At 43.3% G+C, this 27,781-nt stretch overlaps 1 protein-coding gene across 1 annotated transcript in view; it reads left to right on the top strand.

Moving 5' to 3' along the window:
• Positions 1-8,752: 8,752 nt before the first annotated feature.
• The window catches only part of gsg1l (gsg1-like), a 24,697-nt gene continuing 5,668 nt past the window's right edge, over positions 8,753-27,781 (top strand). The window contains exons 1-3 of the mRNA XM_073494760.1: positions 8,753-9,223; positions 18,471-18,518; positions 27,440-27,592. Of these exons, the coding sequence (XP_073350861.1) occupies positions 8,884-9,223; positions 18,471-18,518; positions 27,440-27,592 (541 nt within the window). The 5' untranslated portion in view covers positions 8,753-8,883. The remainder of the gene's footprint in view (positions 9,224-18,470; positions 18,519-27,439; positions 27,593-27,781) is intronic.

Raw genomic sequence — 27,781 nt, 5'->3', positions numbered from 1 at the left:
GAGCCATGCAATGCACGGTCAAATGTTTGGTACTGAGGTAATCCAAAAGTAACAGATGATACTTGGATTAGGTTACTGACTACATTTTTTAAAAGATAACAGTAACTATATCGGAATACATTTTTAAAGTAACCTTGTTCTCCATAAAACATGATCCAGTTTCACCCAAATAAATGAATAAAGTTGTAAATGTTTGTGTCTGTACAGTAATCAATTAAAACTTCTCACTCACGACTTAAAGATCAAATTACTTGATGGGTAGATGGCATGGATGGATTTTATTTTATATTGACTCCTTTAACATGTAGCTGCAAGTTCCTTCATACCTGACGCAGCAGCACACAGTCCACCTTTGGTTTCATTCCAGGCTCTGTCCCTGTATCTCGGTCCGCACCAAAAGTTAACGGGGTCTTTTCTGGGCCCGGTACTCCATCCAAGTTTGGTGGAAATCTGTTCAGTAGCTTTTGTTTAATCCTGCTGACAAACCAACCAATTAAAAGGACACGGGTGAAAACAAAACCTCCTTGGCAGAGGTAAAGGAGATCTTCCAGGAAAATCATTAACTAGTCAAGTACAGACACAAGGTCTACCAGCAATCTTACAGCACGAGAAATTACATTTATATAACTACACCTTATACCATAATAGTCTGTTCATGCAGTACTGTTGAAAAACAAAAAGCTGAAGCGTAATATTCATCACGTCATGATATGGTCGCCTAATAATCATTAAATACCATACACATCATATTCTGGGTGCCTACGATACAGTAAGAACGGCTGATTTCACGCCTCGGCCTCCATCATCACTGCTCCTCCTGGTGGATAGATTAACCTTCGCAACTGGTCTCCACACGTGGATACGATTTGGCCCCGCGTTCACTACGTCATCGAGGAGGCTGCATCTGTAACTGTGTCCTGATGACGGCGCATAAAGAAACATTCATGTGGTTTATCATCAAGATTCATTTTTCGAGGGAACCATGAACATCCACAGAACACTTCATCGATGTCAGGTGAGTCGATGTTGAGATATACGCCTGGATGCAACATTAAAAACAAAAATTAAGTTCACGAACTCAGAGTTTAAAACATTTACAGCTCAGTTATCGTCTGAAAACAGTCTCTCTCTCTCAATTCTCTGTAGAAACACGATAAACAGCCTCTCTTCTGAGGTTAGTCACATTTTGTTTCCCTCAGTGTGAGTTTATTTGATTTCAAACAGTCAGAAACAAGAAAAGGAATCTTTATAAATTCATCTGTCTGTGCTGTCAGGGTGCCATCATGTCAAACAAAGCATGAGAGGAGGAGGAAGTGCCTCTTCTTCACCTCAGTCTGAAGTTTCAAACTCTTTGAGCTGACTCAAAAGAAAAGGTTTGAGGGTGTGAGATGGTTAAATCAGCAGACCGTCTGCGGCTTTTGTTCAGTTTAATTTTGTAAATATTTGAAGCTGATCCAGGCGGAGGCGGCGACAGTCCCAGAACATCTTGCACAATGAATAAAAAGTCATTTCCTTTATCCATTCTGCTTGTTTGAACTTGTGTTTAATTAAATCCACAGTCTCACACTGCGGGCCAACACGATGCTCAAGAGGCTCCACTGATTATTTCGGGAATGTCGCAGATAAATAAATGTTTACAGGCTGCCGGTCTTTTCCTCTGCTTACTGTCTGAAGCCATCGACACACAGAGGTGGAGATAAACTAAATACGCTCACTTCATATATTTACTGTGATTCAGTACGGTTGAGAGATTTTCATTTCAAGGGGAAATATCTGAATAATTTAAAGTTTTATAATATATCTGCATCTTTTTTTCGCTTCACTCCATCTTCTGTTCTTCGCTTCTTCAATTCTGCTTGATTCATGTCCTCGTTTCGCTATTCTCTTCTTCTTCTACAGCATAAAAATGCGAATACCTCTGATATTCAGTATTTGCAGCCTCAGAGTGTCGGGTCATGAGAGCTGGTGTCACACCGAGTCACCGAGCTGAAGCGCTGACTTTGATTAAACACAACATCCACTTTAGTTCACAGGCTGCAGTCGATTCGATCCAAGGTCGCTGTGAGCCGCTGACAGCACTCAAATATCAGCAGCCGGCAGCGTTTGTGTGTGTGTGTGTGTGTGTGTGTGTGTGTGTGTGTGTGACAGGTAGAAGTGTGACACCTGAGCACAGACTCAGAGGCAGCGAGTGTCTTTCCTCACCTCTGACGTCTCCAGCAGGCAGTCCAGATGTTGATCACTTCCTGTTGGAGGTGTTAATCTGAAAATGGACAGCCTCCATTTTTTTCCCATGAGCCTCATTCACCTCCATCCAAACCCTCACCTGCTGCCTGCCCTCCTGTCTGTCTGTCTGAAACAAACAACTTTTTCACAATAAGAGTTTTGGAGCAGCAGTTTTTGGTCACCTTCCTGCTCTGACAACATTTATTGACTGTTTATTGGTAGTGTTGGTAGTATAGCATCCAGTAGTAGAATGTAACTAAGTACTTGTACTCAAGTACTGTACTTTGAAGTACTGAGCCTGTCTTGTCCGTGCTTATGCTCTGGTTAGGTTTAGGCAATAAAAACACTTGGTTAGGGTGAGGAGAACATCATGATTTGTCACCACACAAACAGCTGGACATGTCCACAGGTCTCCTTCAAAAACACCTGGTTCTGACTCCACTTCGGTTTGATTATTTATTGAACAGCGTTTGATTGATGGACTCACTGATGAGCAGACATCTGTACCTATAACACTGTATATATTTCAGGCTGCTGGTCAAAATTATAATATTTATAACTTACCAAGTCTCTCAAGCATGAAACATGAAGCACATGTTCCAGCATCTTTATCTCGGCGTGTTTAATTTGTCTAAGAGACCGTATTCTGTGTGTGTGTGTGTGTGTGTGTGTGTGTGCGTGTTTAATCTGCAGAGTGGAGTCATTTTCCCCTCTAATGAGTGTGTGTTTATAAACTGAGTCCTAATAGGATCAGTCGAGTCCTATAACAGCCCACAGTACACACTGAGGAACAGCTGGAGGGAATTCACTCTCATCTACTACCTCACACACACACACACACACACACACACACACACACACACACACACACACACACTCACACACACACACACACACACACACACACACCAGGAGAAGGATTATCAGAACCATAACGTGGCTGAGAGAAGTCGACATGTTGTAATTTAAGAAAACGTACACACAGAAACCAAAACTGGATGATTCTGCAAAACCCCTGATTACGTTTTATTATAATTTTTAAAATTCTCACTCTTTGTGATTTCTGTGCGTGTTAGCCACAGTATGTTTCACTGTGGGGAGCGACTGTGTTGTGCTCATGGTAAATACAACTCATCCTCTCACCTAAACGACTGAATAGGTCGGTTGCCAGTGAATCCTAAAAACAACATGACAGCTGCAACGTCCAGAACTGAAGTTATGTAATGACGTTACTTAACGCCGTTAGTACGACTTGGTCAAGTTTAAGAGTAGATCATGATTTGGATTAAAAACTATGTATGTTAAGTACTAAGTTAAAAAAAAACTCACCGTTGACGTTTGACCTAAACATCCAGCACATCCTCCTCCTCATGCAGACTTCATCCCTCTGTATACTACTTCTGGGTTCAAGGGAAAGACTGTGGTTCAGATTAATACAAACGTCAGATGTGCACCGACCCTCCTTCTACTTTACTTCCTGCTAGTGATAAGACCGGTTCTTTAAAGTAACCTGGTTCATCTAAAATACATCGACTTCACGTTAATTAAGCTGGATATGATCACAATCTTTCATTAACCTCAAAAAACGTTGGTAATGATCATAATCTTGGCTTTTCCTCATTTATTAAAGTTGTTCTGGCCTTCGGGTGAGCAACTACGAACTGTGCCTGGGCCGATGTTAGATATTATCGAGTATCAGTCATTTGAGATATTTTTCACAATATCGAACAGCTGTTACAGCATCTTCGGGCTTTTATTTTGAAAAAAAAGTCCTTGCTGAGCTGGGTGATGTGTGTCGATATTTGATGAGGTGGGAATGAGTCCGGGCTGGCAGAGGAGATATGGACGCTAACTCACCAGTTGGAGTGTAAAGCGGGAGAAAATGGGAAGCGGAGGTGTTTGAATGAGGCGACATGTCGTCTTTGACGTAAGACGATAATGTCGTCAATCACGATAGCTACTACAAACTATTTCCACACCTGTGATTGAGGGTTTGGTACACAAAATATAGATTTTAGGTGGTGTTTTTCTTTTAAAGCTGGGCCTGAGCTACATGTCAGTCATTTACAAAAACATAAGGGAGCCTCTTCTGGTGACTTTGTGAGGCTGAAAATCTGAACTTTACCTTAAATCAGTTACATTAGAACATCTGCGTCCTACAGGAGGCAGAAAAACACGACAAAGAGGAAGAAACTGAGAAAAAGTCCAGGATAATGTTGAAATGAATCCTGCCGTCAGCAGAAGATCCTGCACAAATCTCAGGAGTTGAAACAGTAAAAGCTGCTCTTGACATTTACAATCCTGAGTACGTACTTGAAGATAAGTTTGCTGCTGTAGCAGAAGAGTGTGTGTGTGTGTGTGTGTGTGTGTGTGTGTTGCCTGCAGGGGTGTATCGTGTTGCGGCCGCTGCTGCAGCGAGCTGTGTTAACTCGGACGTTGTGATCTACTGGCTGGTGCCGGGATTTAATTCAGACGGCAAACAAAAGCCGGGGCGAACCCACAGATGGTCCCATATATCCAATGGGAAATCTTGTCAGGGGCATCTATCCAACAACACTGCACAAAATGTGTGTGTGTGTGTGTGCAGGTGTGTGTATTTGTGAGTGTTTTCAAGCCAAAAAGGGGATTCAGTCGTCACAGAGACAAAGTGACTCACAGCTCTGTTTCAGGAGCTTTACAGCTGATAAATTAACTGCTGATGTAAAAGTAGAAACATATTTTTATTCTCACAGTTTGTTAAAAACATCAGATATTTGATTTATTATTCATTTGATGGTTTGATTAATGTATGCAACTTAACATCTCACGTAGCAGCTTGTGTCTTTAATTAGGAGTGAGAAAGTCATCCAGGTCAACCGGCAGAAGCAAGGCATTATGGGTAAAGGCAGGACTCAGCAGTTTAAAATGAGCCAGTGTCATTTCCTGTATATAAATAAGAAAAAATATAAGTGAAAATCCTAAGTTCCTCAAGTGAAGGAGAGTCTGTTTTGGATTTCTTGTCATTAAATCGATGTGTCGGGTCCTCGTGGAGTCGCTCCGGGTGATGTGAGGTTTCAGATAATTGTTTCTGCTGCATTCTGGCCGAGAAAACCGGAAAAAAATGTGATCCAAAATATAAGAAATAATAGCTTGAGGCAGCAGAACTCGCTGGAACCGCACAGCCACAAAACAATGCTCCACATCCACATCCACCACCAACTCGATACAGACAACACGTCTTCGTAACTAAATGACAAGACTGATGGCTAAAACGACCAGCGGTCACAGCACCAGTGACAAGTCAGCCCGGTGGCAGCGAAGTTTACAGCAAACCAACCAAAATAACTCACTGCTGACTTTTGGTTTCACTTCACAGAAACAGCGGCCTCTCGACTGAAGGTCCTGTTTTTATTGGACGCATCCATCCTCCTCCTCCTCCTCCTCCTCCTCCTCCACTGTGGACATTGTCGGTCTTCATCATGAATCTAATGAGGTAAATCAGGATCCAGCATCAGAGGCACCGTTCATACCGGGATCTGCCTCCCTGTGGGGCCATAAAGCGAGCCTAACTTCCAGTTTAGCCCTCTGCTAACTTGAATTGGGATAAAATAACTTAATCGTGCAGCTCTTCTAGATTTTCCACATGTCATCAGACCAAATGGCTCAAATTCTGACAGTCAAACGAGTTATTTTACGACGGTGGTCCTCCGTGTTTACGAAAGTGCTTTGACAATCAAGCAAAAGCAAAAAAAACAGGAAGACGACAGTCGAGCCGAACACGAGGAAGTCTGGTCTCAGAAGAGTCAAAACAAGAAGGCAGAACAGAAAATGGAAAAACACAAAATGTCAAGTAATACAAGTAACTGGAATAAAAGTGATAAAACGGGCAACATCACAGAAAGGGAAGAGAGAAGAAAAAAGGTCAGCAGCTGAAAATAAACGTTAATATGCGTCGTACCGGCCCCATCTTTACGACCTTTTCTGAGCCCAGTCGGCTCCATGTTGGTGTCGGTGACGTGTGTTGAGTGAGACGATGTAGTTCACTGAGCACTTTAACACAAAACTACATGAGATTTTACTTTAATTACAATAAACTGACACTTGACTTGGAAAATTATCTCCAGCTTCTCTATGAGGCTGTTTTTCTAGTGAGGATGTGCCGGATACAAACCATACATGAGGCGCAGAATAATTTCTTCCAGGGGAGGAACAAGTGTGATTACAAAACACAACCTTTCCACACCTTTACTAGAGAGGTTAAGTCAGCTGGACATAATCCTGCAGGACTCCCAGTCTTCATCCGATCCGACCACCTCCCTGCTACTAGTGTGCAGCAAATAAACGAAGCAGTCAGTCTCCGTATAAAGTGTCGCCCGTGCAGCTGCTGACGTCGAGGTTAAAAGTTGCTGTGTTGTGTGCTGTTAAACGTATGTTCCCTCCTGGTGATGTAAACTGACTCTGCTGACGTCGGTTGTTGTTTTTCTCTCTAAAGCCTGACAGACAGACCGAGAGCTGCTGGAGGCCGATGACTGAGTGGAGACGTGTTTCGCTGGTCGTCCCTGGTGTTCTGGAGCGATTGAGGACAGAAGAGTCCACTGAACTGAAAGTGAGACAATTATCTCTAAACAAGCCATAAGTTAGTCGATATACATTGTTTTCTGCATATGAATTGCCTAAAATAAAATGGACCAAAATGCTCCTAAATAATCTGATCCAGAGTAAACTGTGTTCTGAGTATAAATACAATATATCTCCTTCTTTCCCTGAAGTCGGTCTGGACTCACAAACTGCTGTTCTGAGCTCCAGACTGACGACATTAAACATCCTCTGTCCAGAGTCTGACTGCAGATAAATCCAACAGCATTATCACACATTCATCAACGCACCGTTTTCTGCTCTGTTCATCGACACTACTGAAGCACTTCGTCACTCTGAATCAGACCGAGCTGACACACACACGCACGCACACACACACACACACACACACACAGAGGCAGGCTGTATTGATCTGGAGGTGGGAGCCATAAAATGGGAGGTGATGGATCGGTGCGGTGGGCGGCTCGGCCTTGTCGCCGGTGATTTTCATGCCAGGAGATTTGAGCTCTGTGCCGGCCGATCGATAAAAGGGACGGACGCTTTCTGAATATTCATCGAGCACGTCACACCTGTAAAAACATCCAGCAGAGAGGTGTGTCCTCTCATAACAGATACATCAGGCTGTCACAGTGGACCGTTTACCCATAACTACAGGTTTCATCCTCGTTCTCTGAGGTCTGTTGTCATTTGACTGATGTATGTGAAAACACACTTGGCACTACGCTGCAGTCCCTGCAGGCTTTGACTGACACAGTATGTTAAACATTCATAAAACAAGACAGAGTATAAAGTTTATCCAACACAATCAACAGAATAAATGTTGAAAATGTATGTTTCTGCAAAGTGAAATGTTGAAAAATTTCATTTTTATATTTCTCTACATTAAATTTTTAATTTTATGTTGTCTGTCTTATCTCATCAAAGATGTTTTGGTTTGTCGCACAAGTAACGAAATCTTGTCAAAAACATCCAGTTTTGTTGCCACAGCTGGAAATGTCCTGATGTCGTGTCTTGAATATGCTGTCTGTTGTTATAAACACAGCTGGAAATGTCCCCACATCTCTTCAAAAATATCCAGTTTCATTACCTGAAACACAGCTTGACATTGTCTCAGAATCTTGTCAAAAATATCAGTTTTTGTGTTTTTCCATTTTAAATCAAGTCTCCAGCTTCTTCAGTTGTTTAGCAGAATGCTGCAACTCTGTTTTACTGTGAAGCTCCAGAAAAGTTTTGTGGAAACTGACTTTCCATCAGGATGAGAGCGAGGAGTTAATGACTGAATTTACATTTTTGGGTGAACTGTTTCTTTAAGTTGTTTATTATAGATTTTGGCCCAGATGTTGTGCAGCTTTTCTCCAGAAGCTGGCACATTAAACAGTCAATCTGAGGCGTCCTGTCGATGAATTAAAAGTCCAATAAAAAAACGAAGCAGGTGTGAAGCTGGAGGAGGATGAAGGATGCCAGATTTAAGATTGGATTATTTGTCCATTTGTCCATGGCAGAAAATTAATTGGCACAAATGTTGATCCTTATTGTGTCTTTTTGATCATTTTTCAGGTAAAAATGTCAAATACATGATCAGAAACTGAACATCTTTGAGTGTGTCATGGATGAAGGCGTCGTTTTGGGTTCAGGAGACTTGTTGGTATTTTGTCACATTTGGAAGATTATTCGATTAATCAACATAAAAATACGACAATAAAATGAATAGTTGGTGATAGCAGCTCTCTGCGTGCCTCCTCGGTTTTTGTCCGGTCACCGTGATGACGCACAAGAAACCGAGAGAGAGAGAGAGAGAGAGAGAGAGAGAGAGAGAGAGAGAGGAGCGTCTCCTCAGTGCGTCCTGCTCTCTCACAGTCATCACTCTTCTGTCGGTGCGGCTGGATGTTTGTCGGATGTGAAGCTGAAGTAGATGGAAGATACTGATCATTTCTCCTCTGGACCACCTGTCACTTCTCCCTCTGAGGACAAACTAACACAAAGAGGAGAGAAGCGGCGGAGAGACGCGCGTAATTCCTCTGTGCGTCTTCCCCGCGCCATGCCTCCTCTCCTCCACCTCCACCTCCTTCACCTCCTCCGTCTTGGATGAACTTTCTCGCCGCCTGCGGGGACGCGGCCGCTCGCACTGACATCATCATGAAGACGACGCGGAAATGTCGCGCGCTGCTGTCCGTGGGTCTGAACCTGGTGGCCCTGTTCTTCTCCACCACCGCCTTCATCACCACGTACTGGTGCGAGGGCACCCAGCGCGTCCCCAAGCCCAACTGCAGCAAGCAGCGGCGCCACAACTGCATCGACTACGGCGTGAACGAGACGGACCAGAACAAGGTGCACTACAGCTGGGAGACCGGGGACGACCGCTTCCTCTTCCGCTACTTCCACACCGGCATCTGGTACTCCTGCGAGGAGAACATCCACGAGGCAGGTGGGCACATCAGTCCGGAGTTACTTACCTCAGATATCCAACGAGTTTAGGACTGATCCTTCAGTTGTTCCAAAAAACATAAGCTTAAGATAAAATTGTGTCCCTGGCGCGTTTCGGAACCAGATCTGGCTCTAAACATGAGTGTGATGTGTGATTTGCTTTGAATGTTGTTGATTTTGTCGCCAGAAGTTTGAAGTTTGTCTCCAGAAATGAAGCTAACAGGTCTTTACGCACGCACTAAAGACAGATCTTTGTGCGTAAAAGCGATAAACGATCAGGATTTTTGTTTTAGCGCGTCTATCGGACGTAATCAGCGTGTTTAACAGATGCACTGAACTGTTATTGGAGTAAATGACCTGTGAGATGTGGAGAGAAACAAATGGAAATCACAGTCAGAGGGATGGAAACTGGTGTCTTCTTCTTTGATTGATTGGTTGATTGACAATACATCCATTGGCTGCTATTCTGATAATGTTCCAGTTATCTGTAAAGCAAAAACTACGAAACACTCTTCAGTTCCAGCTCCTCAAATATGAGGATCTGATGTTTTTGTGTGAATATTTTCTGGTTTTTGGATTGTTAGTCTGACAAAATCAAAATCAAGGTGTCACCTTTGACTTTGGGAAACCTTGACGGGCATTTTCTCACATTTTACAGATAAAAAATGCATCAAATGATCAATTTAATAAATTTTAGATCAAAGGATAAACCACACGTTTGTTAGTTGCAGACCAGCTCGTCTCTTAATGTCATCCTGTCTCCCTTCTGCCTCAGAGGCTCTGTGGTTCCTCCTGAAGAAGATGTCACATATTGATTTGTTTCATAGAAAATGCTCTGTAAGTAAGGGTGCTGTTGTTTGGGACTATTTTCAGCAGCGGATTAATCCACATTTGGCGCTCTGTGGCTTAAAAAGTGCAATAACGTCTGTGATGCTGCGTTCACTGTAGTGCTGTGAGTGTTTCTGTTTTTTTGTCCGCCTGAGAGGATGAAGAAGAGCGGGACGTGTGTGTGTTTGTGTGTGAGAGTAAATAAACAGCTTAGTGAGGCAGACGGACATTGAGGCTGAGTGTGTTGTGACCAGTTTTGGTCTTGAAGGCAAACACTGATCTTTAAAACTGTACAGACTCGAGCTGATATTGAGTCTGTGTACATTTTACCACATTTCATCACAACCTGCTGCTTAAGAGGCAAATCAGAAACAGTTGACAGCTGTGGGCTGTTGTTCACGTGGTCCTCAGGTCTTTAAACATTTGTTGGCTGTCTGATGGCGAGTGTGTTTTTGGAGGAGGCGGCCCTGAGAGTCCCACACACCAACCAAACCAACCAATCATCGACCAGCTGCATTATGTGATTGCAGAGACTCGGGCAGGTTTTTATTGGCGTGTTAATATAGTTTATAGTCCTAAAACCCAGAAATCAGTTTGCATTTTTGCTCTTCCGGTTCCCTCGTCTCAAAGTCTGTCAGGTTTTTAAATTGGTTTTAAGGTGTCTGTTTACAACAGGCTGAAGATATTTACACGTTTTGTTCTACGACATAAAATACATCATTAAATGTCCCTCCAACCTCCAGCCAACCAGAAAAACCTTTTCTCTGATGCAAAAGTACATCATTTAATTTGGATGTTCAAACAAAAATCTGCATTTTGTGACACAAATCGAGACAAACTGCTGAACATTTTGTTGCTTTTCTCTATGAAACCAAACACAAGAAACATTTTTAAGAAGTCCTGCGGAGGAATATTGTGTCTGTTAGAAAATACAACGTACACTCAACAAAACCTGCTGGTTTAATGGTTTGAAGTCTGATGGATGAACTCAGAGTGTTTATGAAAGTCTGTGAAATAAAAATCACAAACAAACGTGTAAGTATCATAAACTTTTCGGAGATATTCAAAAATCTCATCGGCTTTCTGTCGAGTGAACCGGGGACATGCTAACTTCAAGTCCACGCTACATCACTCTGTTAGAGCTGCAACGATTTAGTTGATGAAAAGAAAATCAGTCACCAGTTATTTTAAACACTCAATTCATAGTTTCAGTAATTTTTTCTATCAAAAATGAGAAACATTGTCTAGTTCCAGCTTCTCTAATGTGAGGATTTCCTGCTTTTCTTCATCATTTCTGACAGTAAATGAAGATTCTTTGAGTTTTGGGTTGTTGGTTGGACAGTTTTTATGCCTCACTGTGGACATGCAGTGACCTCAAACCGCACATAGGATGAACCCTGTTGATTTTACCTCTGTGACCTGTAGCTTTAGCCTCAAGACAAACTTTGTAGCTTCATTTGACAGAAACGTTTGTCCAAAGTGACTTGCAATAAGTTCTGATGCCAGTTTGCTCTAGTACTTGTGTGCTCGAATCAGCCAGAATATGATGAAAAAATATGATGAAATCATGATTCTGGTGTGTCGTTCTCTCTCTCTCTCTGCTGGTGTTTTTCGTTCTCTCTCTTTCTCTGCTGGTGTGTTTCGTTCTCTGTCTCTCTGCTGGTGTGTTTCGTTCTCTCTCTCTCTGCTGGTGTTTTTCGTTCTCTCTCTTTCTCTGCTGGTGTGTTTCATTCTCTCTCTCTCTGCTGGTGTGTTTCGTTCTCTCTCTCACTGCTGGTGTGTTTCGCTCTCTCTCTCTCTCTGCTGGTGTGTTTCGTTCTCTCCCCCTCTCTGCTGGTGTGTTTCGTTCTCTCTCTCTCTCTCTGCCGATGTGTTTTGTTCTCTCTCTCTCTCTGCTGGTGTGTTTCGTTCTCTCTCTCTCTCTGCTGGTGTGTTTCGTTCTCTCTCTCTCTCTCTGCTGGTGTGTTTCGTTCTCTCTCTCTCTCTGCTGGTGTGTTTCGTTCTCTCTCTCTCTGCTGGTGTGTTTCGTTCTCTCTCTGCTGGTGTGTGAGGAACGCTACAGGAAGCCCACCAGCAGAAAATATGGTGGATTTCCTGCTTGGCTCCATGTTTTATTCAGCTGCGTGCCTACTCCTGGAACATAATCAGAATGTTTGATGGTGGTTGTCTGGGCCGCTGTGAAGCAAGTATAAATAGTTTAATGTTATTATTTTAAATGATACAGTAGCCCCAGCTCATGACTGTTAACCTCGACATGCACCCTGGAAGTCATGATTTATGACCACGAGTCTGAGTCAGAGCGTCTGTTTTTACATCCAGGCTGGGATGAAAAAGACTTCATGGAGAAGAGGTGAAGAGAAAAGACATCCAGCCAATCAGAACTTGATGTGTTTTAAATAATAATATTTATTTCACTGGCATATTTTCAGCATGTAACAGGCTCTGAGGGGTATCTTGTTTTCATACACTGCAGCACAAGTTAATTAAGAGCTGCTTGTTTACGTCCTTTAACCTGGATTCTTCTAGACCACAGAAAATGATTTGTGGTTGGCTGGACAGTGTGTTGTAGTCGAGAGCACCTAAACCGAGACCGAGTCAAGACCAAGACCAGAGTGTATCAAGACAGAGACGAGACCAAGACTTTGAGGGGTTGAGAACGAGTCAAGACCAAGACCAAGGCAGGGCGAGACAAAGTCAAGACCACAACCAAGGCAGGGCGAGACCGAGTCAAGACCAGGACCAAGGCAGGGCGAGACAAAGTCAAGACCACAACCAAGGCAGGGCGAGACCGAGTCAAGACCAGGACCAAGGCAGGGCGAGACCGAGTCAAGACCAGGACCAAGGCAGGGCGAGGGTGGGTGAGTGTTGAGGGAAGTTGCTCAGAGTTTCAGCTCTCAGTCTGAACTTATTTCCGTCTCTGCATCCTCTCAGTGTCCCGGTGTTATTGAAGCCTGGTCGGGCTGATTTATGTCGCACAACTTTACTGCTTCTATTCATCAGTCTCAGTGCTGCTCCTGCTGCTGTGAGAGCAGCTCCAGATTTGTCTCCTTTAGAGAGTTTTAAAGGATGATTAAACAACTGGAGAAGAAAAGTCTGATTCTCTCCGTCCACGTCCTCGCTGACCTTTTTTTAATTATACGTAGCTTGATTGTGATTTTTTATCACTCCACGCCCGGATCACCTGGACAATTAGAGGTTAAATGAAAGAACATAGTCGTGCTGTCATGATCACTTGAGTGAGGCTTACTAACTTCATTACATCATACAATCTGGCACGACTGGAGAACAGACTCGTAAGCAGCTCAGCTGATACTGTTTTAACTGCAGTAATGAGAACAGAGTCCAAGAAAAGGTTTTAGCCTGCAGAAAGTTCACTTTTACGTCAAACTCAACTCTCTCTGTCACTAAATGCACCTTTCAGCAGACTGTCTCATCACTTTAAAACATGTCATGTGTCTGCTGTAACTGATGTTTGATTGGCTCCTTCAGGAAGTTTTGCAAAATGAATGCAATTAAATTAAAACAACTGAAATATTGTCGACATTACAGTGTGGATAGACACCCACGACTATCTAACCCAACTTGAGACGGACACACACAGTCCCCCTTAATACCAAAACATGTATTTTTATGTAAGATACGTGTTAATCAGCGAGCTTTTCCCCGACACACTACTTAGAGCACAACCTCTGAAAGTTAGTCCTTGTCCTTGTTGGTTGGGTCTTAAAAGTCTGTTGATGTGAAGTCAAAAAGAAGAGAGTTGACCAGACGTCTGTAGCTGCTCCTCATCTCTGCTGCAGGACACGGTAGCTGCTGCTGCTAGCATCACCTGAATCTTAGGTGATCGAGCTGCATTGTGGGTAATGTAGGCGCCAGGTTTTGACAAGAGGGAAGAAAGCGTGGAGTAAAAAAATACGATATCTTTGTTCTGCTGCGTAACATTTGATCCTCTTGAGGATTTTAAAAACCTGTAAATGCATCAAGTCTGTTTGTTTGTACGTGAATGAATCAAGAACACCTTTTCTTCTTCTTCGTCTTCACGTTGGCTCTCTCTGCCAGGTCTGAATAATGCAGACAGAGCAGAGTCACAACTGTAGAAGTGAGGCTACGTTAGCTGTAGTCTCACGAAACCATTCATACTCATTACAGCTGCAATTAGCCCCGAATGACATCGGATCAGTGATTAAACAGACTGCAGAGCTGCTGGCTGCAGGGCGAGGGAATAATGAATGAGGGGTGTGAAAGTGAGAGGGGGGACTACCTACTAAAAATACATGAAGAAATCTGAAACCACCTGAAGCCTCTTCAAATCTCCTCCATCACAACCAGACGGACTGGGAGCGTGATGGCTGGGATTTTTTTTGGGTTAATTGACATTTTCGAGGACCGTTGTCTCCCATGTGCGACGGGAAGGCGTCTGAATACTGATTGTGCTGTTAGTTAATGCTGTCGTCAGGTCACAGACAAGCCCGCTCACGCTTTAATTACATTTTAGATTCAGGTCCTAATCAGACGCGGTGCTGCTCACCTTTGGGCTGTGGCAGGTTTTTCGCTGCAGCTCACCAAGTCATGAACAGGTTCATCTGTGTCCTCGGCACTCTCTCTTCACTTCCCTCGAGTTTTTAACTTTGGAAAACATGAATTATAACAACCTCGGATGAGCTTCTGGGCAGTATTTGTCAAATAGCAGGACATTTATCACAGGGAAGGCACATTTTAGCCGGGGTTATCATCACTTTATTTTAATTTTAGTTTCGATAACGTTGAGCCTGTTTAGACGCAGGATTTAGAGGATTTAGAGGCAGCAGAGGGTTAAAGGTGGTCTGCTCAGACAACAGGTGGGCAGCAGGTAACATACAGACAGCAAAAGACAACAAACAGGCGCTGAAAGCTCATCTCAGAGGTTGACGAGGGGATAACGGACAGCGGGGCAGGAAGGTCAGAGGGTCAGGTCATCTCGCTGAGGGGAACCAGAGAGCACCTGTGACATGACAGGTGTTGTGTTTCAGTAATCGTTTGACGTGCCCTCCATCACTTTACCTTGGCAGCATACAAAGTGGCCTCAGAAGATTTAAGATCGAGGACAGGTCAGTACATCCAGTTTGGTAAAGTTTAAACCCACCGTGACATCACCCTCTAAAGTTTGAAGCCTGGAGTTTGGCTTTACAGCCGTCGCCATGTTGGTTTTCTGGAGCCAGAAGTGACCATATTTGTACAAGAGGGTGGAGCTGGAGAGGACATCCTGATTGGATCCAGCTGAGAACCTGAGTTCACACCGTGTAAGGGCTTGTCATTCACAAGGTGTCCACGTCCTAACGACCCAGACTCACCTAACTGACATCAAAGCAGTGACCAAGTCGCCTCATGTCGCCTGTGTCTCGGCCAAAAAGCTGCACTTGAACTCGGACTACCAGACTCTGGTAAAAGTAGAAGTACTGATTCAGCTTCTTTACTCCAGTAAAAGTAATAGAGTACAGGCTCTGACATGTACTCAGAGTATCAGAGTAAAAAGTCTCCTTCTGAAGGACATTTGTGGTCAAAGCTAACTGAAGCTCACGTCATATTAATATAATATTAAAGGTAGAATCAGTAGGATTTGTCCCAGCTGTTCCTGAACGCACCACAAAGATAGTTGATTGTTGAGTCTCATTCCCAGGACGTCAAACAGCCACATGTTGGGTTGGTAAAGCGTCCCGAGCAGCAACAAAGTGAGAACATAAGAAACTCTCTGCAGACACGAGACACTAACACTCTGTCTGTTTACGTCTTTTACGTCTTTGTTTCGTCTTGCTGCGTCTGCCGTGAGTGATGTGCTCTGATAGGTCGACATCAGTCTTGTGATGTTGGGAAGGCGGCGTGTGATGACGCCAAATAAAAATAATCCATAATTCCCCTCAAATGCATCAAACTAAAGTAACGAGCCTGTTTTGAAAATGTGAGGAGGAGAAAGTTCAGATATGTGTGTTCAGATGTTGAGAGGAGAAGTCACAGATACCTGAAACATCTACTGATGGTATAAATACTCAGCTCTATACTATATTGTTGCCTGTATAATCTATAGATGGTGTCAGATACAGTTGTAGCACAGGTGTAGTTTAGTGAGGAGAATATCTGTTGTAGTTCTCATCTTGTACTCAAGTTTCAGTTTGAGTCTATTTCAGCCTCTGAAACTTCAATTACCTTCAGTATCCAGGAGACAAACAGTGTCTTCATCTCTTGTTTGGTGTGTGTGTGTGTGTGTGTGTGTGTGTGTGTGTGTGTGAGGGTGTTCAGGCTGGTTATGGATGGTCCTGCCTGCTGCCTGCGACACTGCAGAGGCTGAGTTATGGCTCGTGTTGTGGCCGCTGATCTGTGACCTGCAGGGTCCCGCCGAGCTCTGATCAACTCTCTGCAGCCTGAAGGTGCCAGAAAACACGCAATAAAAAGCCAAGATGATGCTGCACTATTCAAAACTCTCCTTACATGAACGCTGCACCAGAACCAACTGTAGGTAAAATTTGGCCGTCATAAAAACGTTTGTACCACAAAGAGTTCTTCACACGTCTCGAACTGAAGTTAAAAGGAAGTCTTATCATCTCACATGTAAGAAAACATTTAACATTATCGTGATGAACTTAAACAACCAACACGGCTGTTGTTTGTCGCTGTAGAGCTAACATGTTAGCATTGAGAAAATAGCCTGGTGGGAGACTCCGGTCAGTGAGTGTGAAGAGGAGGCAGGCACGTAGGCATCGAGTAATTAGAGGCCCGGGACAGAAACAGTTACTGGATTTGTTTTCTTTGTTTTTCTCAGAGCTTTTCATTTATTGATTGCTGTCGAGATGTTCAGAGATTTTCTACAAATAAAACTATAATTCTGCCAGAATTACTTACCAAACCTTCCTCTCACCAGTCGGGTGGTTCAGCGATCGTTTCCGTGTCTGTTCTGTTTTCTCTGCACGCCTCGAGTGAATCTGTCAAGAGAAGAAAACACACTGATGATCTATTAAATAAGTGTTGCTGCTGTTTTATTCCTTTATTTGAATTGTGTCCAAACAGAGCGAGAGACGAGCCGACACACACCCTTCATCACACAAGTTTATGATGCTTTTAACTTCATTGTCGTTATATGACTGAATGAACTGAGTAAACAAACTGACCTTAAAGGACAACACGATCTCATACTGTTTTACTTTGTTAATATGTGGCGGACCCTGCCACCTTTCTAGCTACAAACAGTGTTCTGGGACCTTATTTTCCTCTGAGAACAGCTCGTTTATTCACATACATATTTCTGAGTTTGTGTTATTACAGAGTTTGATTTTGAGTTTGAATTTCTTCTTCAAAACTCCAATGTGCCATTTTAACGTGGGCGCCGAAAGGAAGCGGGCCACGCTTCAGGGGCTTTATTTGGAGATTGCAGGAAAAAGTGTCAGGCTTGGGAAAAAAGTCACGGTATAATGGAGTAAAATGGACTGGATTATTTCCCTGTAAAGCTCATTTTCACGATGCTTTTTTTGCCCGTCACCTGGTACAAAATCTCCCGGGAGAATGAAGGCTGACTGGTGATCAAGGCAGGAAGGTAAATGAACAAAAAGCAAAGCTTTAATGATGCTGATAGGCTATCCAAAGTCAAAAATCCAAAATACTAACAACTAAAAGGAGGCAAAGGAAAGTCAGAGGAAAAAACTAGGAGCCATGGAGAACAAGCAAGTACACAAAGGACACTGGAGGTCCGGGGGAACAGAACCACAGGAGATCCAGGAGACACAGACGACCCAAGCGAAGAGTAAATACCGCAACGGCTAATGAACAAATTGAGCACAGGGCGGGAAAACAGACAAAGACAGGAAGTGGAACGTAATACATGACGTGTGAGGATATAATCTTCAAAACAAGTAAACACAAACCATGACGCTGGCACCATTTCATGTCTCCATCAGAGACTAAATGCATGAATAAACTCTGTCTTTGCAACGGCGGCGGCAATAATGACACCACTTGGGAACACACTGGGGTAAAAGTTGTCAGTTGTGTTTCAATGCAGGACTTTTATTTGTAAGAGAACATCTTTATATTGCAGCGTTTCCACTTTTACTTGAGTGAAAGGACTGAATACTTCCTCAATAGTGAAACGACAGCCGTGTGACATTCAGGAGTCACTGCCCCTGTCACTGTTTGCCAGCTGGATGCGTTATTATCTTGTATTATCGGTTCGACACTAACGCTCGTTTTATCCGTTTCTCTCCTCCCTGTGCATTAATCCATCCTTTTCTTCTTCTCATTAATCACCTCCTCCTCTCTACCTCCTTTCTCCTGTCTCACTCTCCCTCTCTACTTCATTCCCAGCTCATTTCACCTTGCTTTCTCCACCTCTTTTTCCTCTTTACATCCCTCTCCACCTCCCCCCCATCATCCCCCCTCTCTCCCCCCTCTCTCAGGTGAGAAGTGTCGGAGCTTCATTGATCTCGCCCCGGCGTCGGAGAGAGGTGAGTAATGACCATCATTAGGCATCGCCGCCACTCCCCGCCTCTGCCCACCTGTTCGTCAGGCCTGGGGAAAACCAGAGTAACACAAAAAAAACCAGATACCCATGCACACACATCTCTTTTCTGGAGTCCTCAGAAGCTTATTTTCATCTTTTTTTTGATAGCATTCAGACACATTTCCCTGCAGAGAAGAAAATGTGATTGTTTGTTTGATTCTGGGATTAGAAACAATGATTGAAAAAACAAAACCCAGAGAGAAGCAGGTGAATGTAAAAGTAAACCAGGCGGAGTTAACCCGACACTGGGGGGAAGGAGAAAAGGCAGACGTCCAGGTTCATGCTGGTGGTAACAGTCGGGCAGATGACGTTCCTGGGCCGCTCAGTAAGGACGATATAATGTGATCTGACAGGGAACAGGTGGAAATGTGCAGTACAGTACTGTACTGTGTGGGTAATTAGGGAAGAGGGGATGAGTGAGCAGGTGGGTGGGGCGGTGAGGTGATCTGGGAACAGTTACAGCAGGTCAGGAGGGAGTGACGGGGTCGCAAAGGACAATAGAGTAAGTCTGCAGGAAGATGAAGTGGCTGGGGACAGAAAATGACAAGAATCAGGCTGATAATGTGACATCGTGCCTCACTACAGACTATAAATACATGTTTTATAATGGATTTGTTATCAGCCTCGTCAGCAGAATAAAATGTTTCCATTTCATGTTCCTGCAGATACAGATGCAGATACGCTCAAATGTGTTTGTGTTGTACATATCAACATGTCTACAATATGTGTTACATGAGCTGACGTCATGTCGGGAGGTGGAGAGGATGTGGTGGTGTTCGGCTCGGTGAGGAGGCGGCCCAGAGACCTTTATTTAAGACAGCGTTTCAACATTTGTAAATGTGCAAACCTTGGATATTCTTTAAGGAGACGTCGGGTCATTTCCAGCTGTGCTTGCAGCAACAAAGCGGGTTGTTTTATTAGCCAGACGTCAGGATATTTCCTGCCTTGTTTGACAGAACAAAATGAGATACAACTGTGTCTGTCGCAATGAAACAGGATATTTCTGACAAGAAGTCAGTTTAATTAGGAGAGGCTTCTGCTTTGAGTAAATAAATATTTATGGCGATGTGCACATCAGATGAGAAACTCAGGAAACCCCCCTAATGGAGCCTTAACACTGGTGGTGGTGATGGGATTAAGATGACGGCTGGAGATCGGGATGTGATGAGGTGGACTCTGGCGAGCTGGACCTGGGCACTGGATATTATAACCTGGAGTGAGGGAAGGACAGATTTAAAGTTTGCCGGCAATGACATGATTGCTTGGTTGATTTTAAAATCAAATTGGTTTAACCAAAGGAGTACATGCCCATAGTCAGCTGATTGATAAGTGGGGGAGAGAGAAAGTAAGATCAGGAGAACAGATCAAAATTAAGACCTGACCGGTGTTTTTTGTGCCTAAATCTAACCAGATCATAAACAAAATGTTGACACAACACAGAATATCTGTGGTTTGCAGAAACATACATGTTCCTTGAGCTGTTTGCAGTCAGAACGGGATCTCACACAGCTTCTCTGCAAGTTTAAGCCAAATGGTTTCTGCAGGCAGGAGTGCTTTGCATGCTGGGATGCACATGAGCAAAATTAACTGTTGTTAGCTGAGGTCTGACCTGGACTAGCAAGAACCTTCTTCCTGTGGTTTCTCTCTAACCAGTGAGAGGAGTCAACGTTCTCATGTTGCTTTGCTGCTGCGTTTAGCTTCGTTTGATTTCAAAAGTAAATTCAACAAGTTAACCACCTTCTTCTTCAGACACTCCTGCACAAATGAAAAGTGTTGAAAGTGTTTGTGCGAGGAATGAAAACAGAGCGGTTGAGTGAGAAGTTCAAATCCAGCCTCCAAACAACAAATCGGTTTCTGTTTTATCTCCTGATTCCATCGTGGAAACGGTGATATCAGACGATCCTACGAGCAGCTCATTCGAAGCATCCTGAGGCCTTCATTGTGATTATATTGATGGAGGAGGGAGCAGAAGCAAAGTGACACGTATTAATTGATATGAAACAAGCTCAGTTTTCTCCGGCGCGTTGTCACTTTTGATTTATGGAAGTTAGGGGGAACCTGTAGACGAAACAAAAATGAGGATGATGCCTGAAATTCACATCTAATTTTTCAGCAAAGTTTCTAAACTTTTCAAAGGAAACTCTTTGTGTGTTTCCATCAACAGTACGGAGAGAGATCACCTTATCAGAGGAACACAGCGCTTCTTTACGTCACCGCTGTTTTTAAGCTGATTGATTCCCTCTCAGGAGACTGCTGCATCGACATGTCATCTTTTCTGTCATTTTAATTCTCCAGGTCCTCTTCTTTTACTGCGACCTTTTGTCATCATTAATTTTTTAAAAATCAATTTCTCCGGCCTTTATCACATATTCTCTTTAGTTGTCTTTTACTATGATCCCTCATGCGAAGCAGACAGAATATCTTTCCGTCTATCAGGTGCTGGATAATAAGAGGATATCTCCGTCACCTCCTCCAGATTACTGCGTCTAAGAGCACATGGTGTTTATGTGCTGCGCCTCATAAAAGGAATATTTGAGCGTCCAGAAGAAAGGGAATATATTTGGTGCATGTGGGCGTAGCCTCTAATTCTCGCGTTTCATGCAGAGCAGGTAGTTAATAATGAAACTTCTCTGATGGTTTCATCTGTTAATGCCATCTGGAAGAAGAGCAGGAGTGTTTGCAGGGAGCAGCGGTGGATGATATGATGTATCGAGCGAGGCGACCTTGCTTCTCACACAAGGATACAATATGTTAATCTGCCTTCCTTTGAGCTCGACATGCTCGCTGCTGTGTTTTATAACACACAGCTGCTCCTCAGTCGGATCCAAGTTCGTCCTTAATGAAAACTGAAACAAAAAAAAAAAAGAAAAAGTCTAATTTAATTACAAGGAAACACTCCAGAGAGAGTCAGGGTCACAGCCAGGATCTTAGGACGACAGCGGCCGGCGGATCCGGACCACCTGAGAAATGCACCAACCAAACTCTGTAGAGTTTTCTCAGCGTTTAACTGTTTTTATCTCCTCTTTCACTGCCGGCTACAGGATGTAACTCTGGTGGACAAAACTGTCAGTTTTTAGTTTTTTGCCTAAAAACGTATCCAATTTGAAACCTGCATTAACTGGATGCACTGCAACAAACTTTGAACACGTTATATTATTATTATCATCGCCTTTATAAAGCTGTTATAGTTCATGTTTGTAGTCTGGACACGGCCCTGAAGGTGGAGCCTGGTTCTTTCCTATGAAAGCTGCACTGTGCCGCATGAAGCCAAAAATGTTAATGTCCAGGGATGAAATTACCTGGATTCCCACCAGTTTAGCCCTCTGCTCACTTGAATGGGGATAAAATAATTACATTTTGTGGCTCTGCTAATTCTCAAAATAATATACCCACCATTTTACAGACGCTTGTATTGTTTATCTCCTGAGGTGGGTCACACAGATACTGGTATACTGAAAAGATGAAAACTGTTGTAGTTTGATTTTTGAAAGGACTTTGTGCTGTAGATAAAAAGGGACGTAGGATTTATCTTACTGCTTGTATATGATGATGAAAAAGTACCCAGAAGAATCGTCGTCGAATCGTGAGGTGAGTGAAGATTCACATCTCTTGTGAACTCGACCAAAAATAACCAACTTAAGCTGCGTTGTTTCCGTACGTTAACTGTAACATAACTTAAAAAACTCGACGCTTGGTCAGACACGGTGCTGTAACAGGCAGAGACTAAATGACCTGATCAGATATCTTGTTCCAGATTTGAACCCAGGACCCTGAACGTTACACGACTGACATGTTCGACTCCTCCGACCGTCACGACGTCTCAGATCTGAGTTTTAATGAAGCCTCAGAGTCGCTCTGATTCTCCGACAGAGCGCTCTGGTTCCTCGTTAGCTGCGGCTTTAATTTACAACCAGTTGATGGAAACTGAATTCAGAGGGTACAAGATGCCTGTAAGGTGAAAACTCAAAATGCAACAATATTGACCAGAATAATGTTCTCCCCTGTTATTGTCTTATTGAATATGTATCAGCAGACGGAGACTTCATTAAACTGGAGACAGTAAATAAAACAGTTTGAGAGACTCAACCGGCGGCTCTGATAACAGGAAGGAAAGAGCTCATCGGACCGAGACTCATCTCAAATAATTACATCTTTAATTACTTCGTGTGTCTGTGTGTGTGTGTGTGTGTGTGTGTGTGTGTGTGTGTGTGTGTGTGTGTGTGTGTGTGTGTGTATTCATATGTGTGTCAGTGGTGCGTGATGTTGACACTTTCTGCCTGTTCTACATTTTTGAACCCGTCTCTCAGGGTTTTAAAAACCACGTCGACGACACAGATTTAATAAGATTTAGGCCCACGGGGGAAGCTCAGTGACAGGATTATTGATCAGTTGATTTAGTGCTGCTTTTATGACTTTTAAAAAAGAACCAGAGGAGACCTTTGATACGCTGAAGTCGGGCTGTAACTAATGATTTACGTCGGTACTTCTTAAATTCAATTAAAGGATTTTCTTTAAAGAAGTTTCTGAAAAAGTTGAGAGCTCGTTACAAGTTTTCTGAACACAAACTGGGACTGAAACAAGAAACAAAATGAGATGAGTGAGAACCAAAAAGTTCTGTTGATTAATGATCGTTGAATTCTACTTTTTGGACTTTTTCCCTTTTACTTCACGGCTGCACACACATGGCTACCAGGAGAAAATAAACACTAAGTCAGTTACTGTAATTTCTTGTTTCTCTTTTTTAGGCAGCTGTCTAATGATGAAGACAAAAAGAACCAGAACCAACCTCTTCCTGTCAGAGCTTCTACTCCGCACAGACTGGATGCATCTTTTATTTAGTTTTGGATCACCTGATAATAATTTCATTCCTCTTCTTTAACCATCTTTGCACACCAGGTTTTGTTTTCTGTCCCTCTCTCTGTTCGTCTGACTGTTCGTCTAACCTGACGTGTCGGATCGTTTGTTACACAGAACCATCATTAACATTCAGCAGCAATTTTCAGCAAGAAATCTCTGACTTAACGAGGTGCTCCAGTTCACCGCGGACTGCACACTGTCTATCCAGCTTATTAAACAAGAGTCGAACAAGCTGACGACTCTTAAAACCTAATAAGCACAAGTATCCTCTGTGTATTTTATCTGATGTGAACCTGTTGCCCACTTCCCCTCGTCTCCAGCCTGGATTAGGTCCTAATTAGGGTAAGGGGACATGATCCTTTGTACTGTGCGACTCTGATGAAGACGCACGTGGTGTCAAAACGTTTAACATCACTGATCCGTGTGCATCGGTCTCCCTGATGCAAAGGTGTCCGGCAGCAGACAGGCTTCCAGCTCCGTGTGAAGCGATTGAGGCGCGTTAAACTCCTTCCTTCATCAGCAGACAGACACAGTGAGACGTGTTGGTGAAGAAAGTGGATCATCTGGCTGATAAAGACCCAGAGGTTTTCATCAGGAGTTGGTGGAGACCGTTGTCAGATATAAAGATGGACGACGTGTCTCCACTTCCTCCCACTGTACAACAATGAAGATAAAACACCCTGGATACGAGCGCTGCCATCGAGTCTGGGCAGTATCAGGCGGTGTGTTCCTAGTGTTCTGTTTGCCTTCCACCTGAAGCCATCTTGAATTGATCGATTATTAGACGTGTACTTTGGTTTTTGGATGACCTATGCTGCAGCCATGTGTGCGACAGTAGTTGTAGAAAAGCAGTGAAGAACTGGTCTTTTTTTCTTTTTTGGCTGCAAATTGTGAACAAACCTCCAGACGATCAGTTATCTCTGTGTCTATTTCTTTTAATTGCATTTTTGGCACCATTATATTCTGTCACTGCACACAATAAGGTTGCTTTGCCCAGAGACGAAGAGTGACACAAAATTAGCGATCAGTTTTGGCTGCTCAGGGATCCTGTAGCTCCCCCAAACTCACTGATGTTCAAATTGAAAACTCAGCCCGGAGGTCGAGCTTCCAACTCATCTACATCGGCAGCGGAGCGAAGCGGGGCAGATAATCTTGTTTAATGGCGTGTTGTGAGCCTCACCGACTCAAAAGGAGCTACTGCCTTTATACAAATTATAAAAATGTGGAGAGAGAAAAAGTTGTGGTGGTGAGAGCAGCTCCTGAGGGCAGCTCCAGTCGCAGGACGACGTGTCCTCTCTGCTTTAAAAATGTTCACATCTCAGAGAAGTACAGCGGGTTGTAAAACTTGTTCATCATCCTGCATAATGTCTCTCTGCGCTCTGATGGGATTTTTTTCCTCTCGGTGTTCAGCCTGACCAGAGGGCTCCGCCGACACAATAAAGAGCCACTCAGTGTGTGTCAAACAAGCAGGTGGAGATATCAAACGCACCCTCCCCTCCTCCTGTGGGCCAATCAGAGACAGATATTTCACCTTGTTTTGAGCTCTAAGTGTCACATCCCGCCTGCAGAAGAGATTCATCTGTAGTTTGTCTCGGTTACCAGACGCTGGACGAATGAACGACGACAGAATAAATGGAGACACAATTCAACGTCCCCGCCTGCAGTTTGTGCCTGGAGGACAAGAATACAACAAAAATGGAAATCTAATATCCACATCCTTCTCTGCACATGAGAGGACCGCAAGTGAAGGTCAACACTGACATTTTATTAGAGCAAAGCCGCCTGGAAGGCAGGTTTAGAGCACACATCATGCACTGAAGCAGGTCAACGTGCTCTCCAGAATGCATTTAAACATTAAAGCATTAATGATTTCAAAATGGTTTAATAAAACAGAAATAATCTGAGAAATTAACAATCAGTTAGATGAAGCTGAGCTGGACTCTGTCCAGTTCCCAGCAAATACAGATGTTGAAGGAATGTGATCTGGCCATCGGCTGTACGTCCTTCCTGTGTTGTTTTTCCATCAGTACGACTTTATTTTCTGCAATAATCCCCAAAAATCCCAAAGTCTTTCTGTGGAGGGAACCAGGACGATGCTAACTTCGGGGTTAGCCTCTCTGTTTCCTCACACAGGATACAAACCCAAGTTCACTTGAGGAAAGTCTTGGGCATGTTTCGTGAAATGATAAAAGGATTTTCAGCTCCGGTTTCTGTTGATATTTTGTGATCCACTGTGTTGATGATAATATTGTTCTGGACTCCAGATTCACTTTGTATTGACACACTGTTTAGCTGCAGTCGAGCCAGCTTCTTCTGGCTATGCACCACAACTTGACAAAAAACACGAGCGTTCAGTCAAATGAGCTTCTTCAGTCTGAACCATGAGCCCTCTGACTGTGATCTCTGTCTAAAGCTGCTCAGCACAGACAGATTTAACCTCCTGGTTCTCCTTTTTTTCTCTCTCTGAGCGTCGAGAGTAAAAAAAAATCTTCAGATGTTTGACAAGTCGTATCCCTGACCTCCAGAGTCCAGGAGCTCTTTCAACACAACTTTGTGCTTCTTTCTGTGAACTCGTGTCAGTGTGAGTGTGTGAGAGAACGATATATCCCACAAGTCATTGCTGCATTCAGTTTGATGTGTTTCTTTCTGCCACCAATCTCAGTCTTTGTGTCTCGTCTTAATGACAACGCCGGCTTTAAACCGACTCTTCTCTCTCTCTCATTTGAGAACATGTTCGTTTTAAACTGAGCTATAATGATGAACACAGTCGTTAATTTACACTGCAGCCGTCCGTGTTGTTCAGCAGGGATGTTTCTCAAGATGATCCTTTACAAAGAAAAAGGGGAAACAATAATCACATTTATTATTTTAGACATTTTATGGACTGTTTATGTCCCAAGAGCTCCACACCTGTTACAATCCATCGGCTGGTTCGCTAAACAATACAGACACATCTAAGCAAACGGCTTATGGTCATGTCATACATCGTTAGAAAGCTTAAATTCTTGTGATTCAATTCATGTAAACCATTTCAAGATCAAAACCACAATCGGCAGGTACAATCAACAAACACACAATCAAACAAACACAGTATTCCGTCCATAAATGGCAACAAACTGTGATCGCATATGCTTTGTCTTGCTTTTATCTTTCGAAAAAACTCACTACTTCACAGCAAAATGGCGTTAAACTGCGATACAGAGTTACCTAAAATGGCTGCCTTCCACTCGACTATTGATTGACACCTCATTGATCAGTTAGAAGTTTCCATGCCCGTCCTGTGGCCTGCAACCGCCAAAACAAGTGATTTCATAGACAGGAGGCTCTCTCTCTGTTCCCTCCTCTCTATTCTGAGCCAATTACACGCCAGCCTCCAGATGACTGACACATCACGCGGCCAATGAAATTTCAAATCCAGCGATATATAGTTTATATAAGTTTTAAGGCGCTCAGCTTGGAAAAGATTGTCATTTTATGCAATTTTGCTCTTTGTATAGGCTGTTTTTCTACGTAAGCACTTGTTTCTGATGATTTTATGTGCACAAAGTTTGTATAAATAAGGAAATTAAGAACTAAAATGAGTTTAATGCTCCTGTTACACTCATTCAGTGGTATTTTGAGGTCACAAAATGGCATGTTTTTTCCAGGCGCCTGGATATTTAATTAGAAAAACATGTTTTAATTGTCCGTTTTCAGTGATGTTGTTATTAAATTTGAACTTGGACCATGTAAGACTACATGCTGTGGGTCCCATTGTGTTTTCCAGCCAATAGAGGCAGCTACAGGTCATCTGCAGGCTTATATTTGCATTAAAAATTCAGCATGAGAAAAACAAATAAATAATTGAGTGTGTTTGAACTCCTATAGATCAATGCCTGAAGCGCTTACAGAGCTTCTGACTGTTTGGTGATGAAGATCAGACTGTAACCTTTAAAAAGAGCCCAGAACCATCATGCCTCTGTGTGTGTTTCCGCTGGTATAACTGAGGCGTGTGTGTTGTGTTTGCAGGCGTGTTGTGGTTGTCGGTGGTGTCGGAGGTGCTCTACATCCTGCTGCTGGTGGTCGGCTTCAGTCTGATGTGTCTCGAGCTTTTCCACTCCAGCAACGTCATCGACGGACTCAAACTCAACGCCTTCGCCGCCGTCTTCACCGTGCTGTCCGGTAAGATTGGACGATAAGACACACAGAACGCCTTTTTGTTTGTGTGATGCTCACTGATAAGAGCAGTGATTTAAAGAGCAGGAGCGTCTTTACAACACAGACGGACGTCTTTATTCCTTTAACGCACTTCCACGTTCAGAGAGTCTGAGGGTGACGAGGCGTGTAGAGAGACTGATGCAGATTTGCGAG

This window comes from Pagrus major, chromosome 23 (genome assembly GCF_040436345.1).
Source record: "Pagrus major chromosome 23, Pma_NU_1.0".
NCBI classification, from domain to species: domain Eukaryota; kingdom Metazoa; phylum Chordata; class Actinopteri; order Spariformes; family Sparidae; genus Pagrus; species Pagrus major.
The sequence above is the reverse complement of the archived record's forward strand: the minus strand, read 5'-3'. Positions and strand labels throughout refer to the sequence as shown.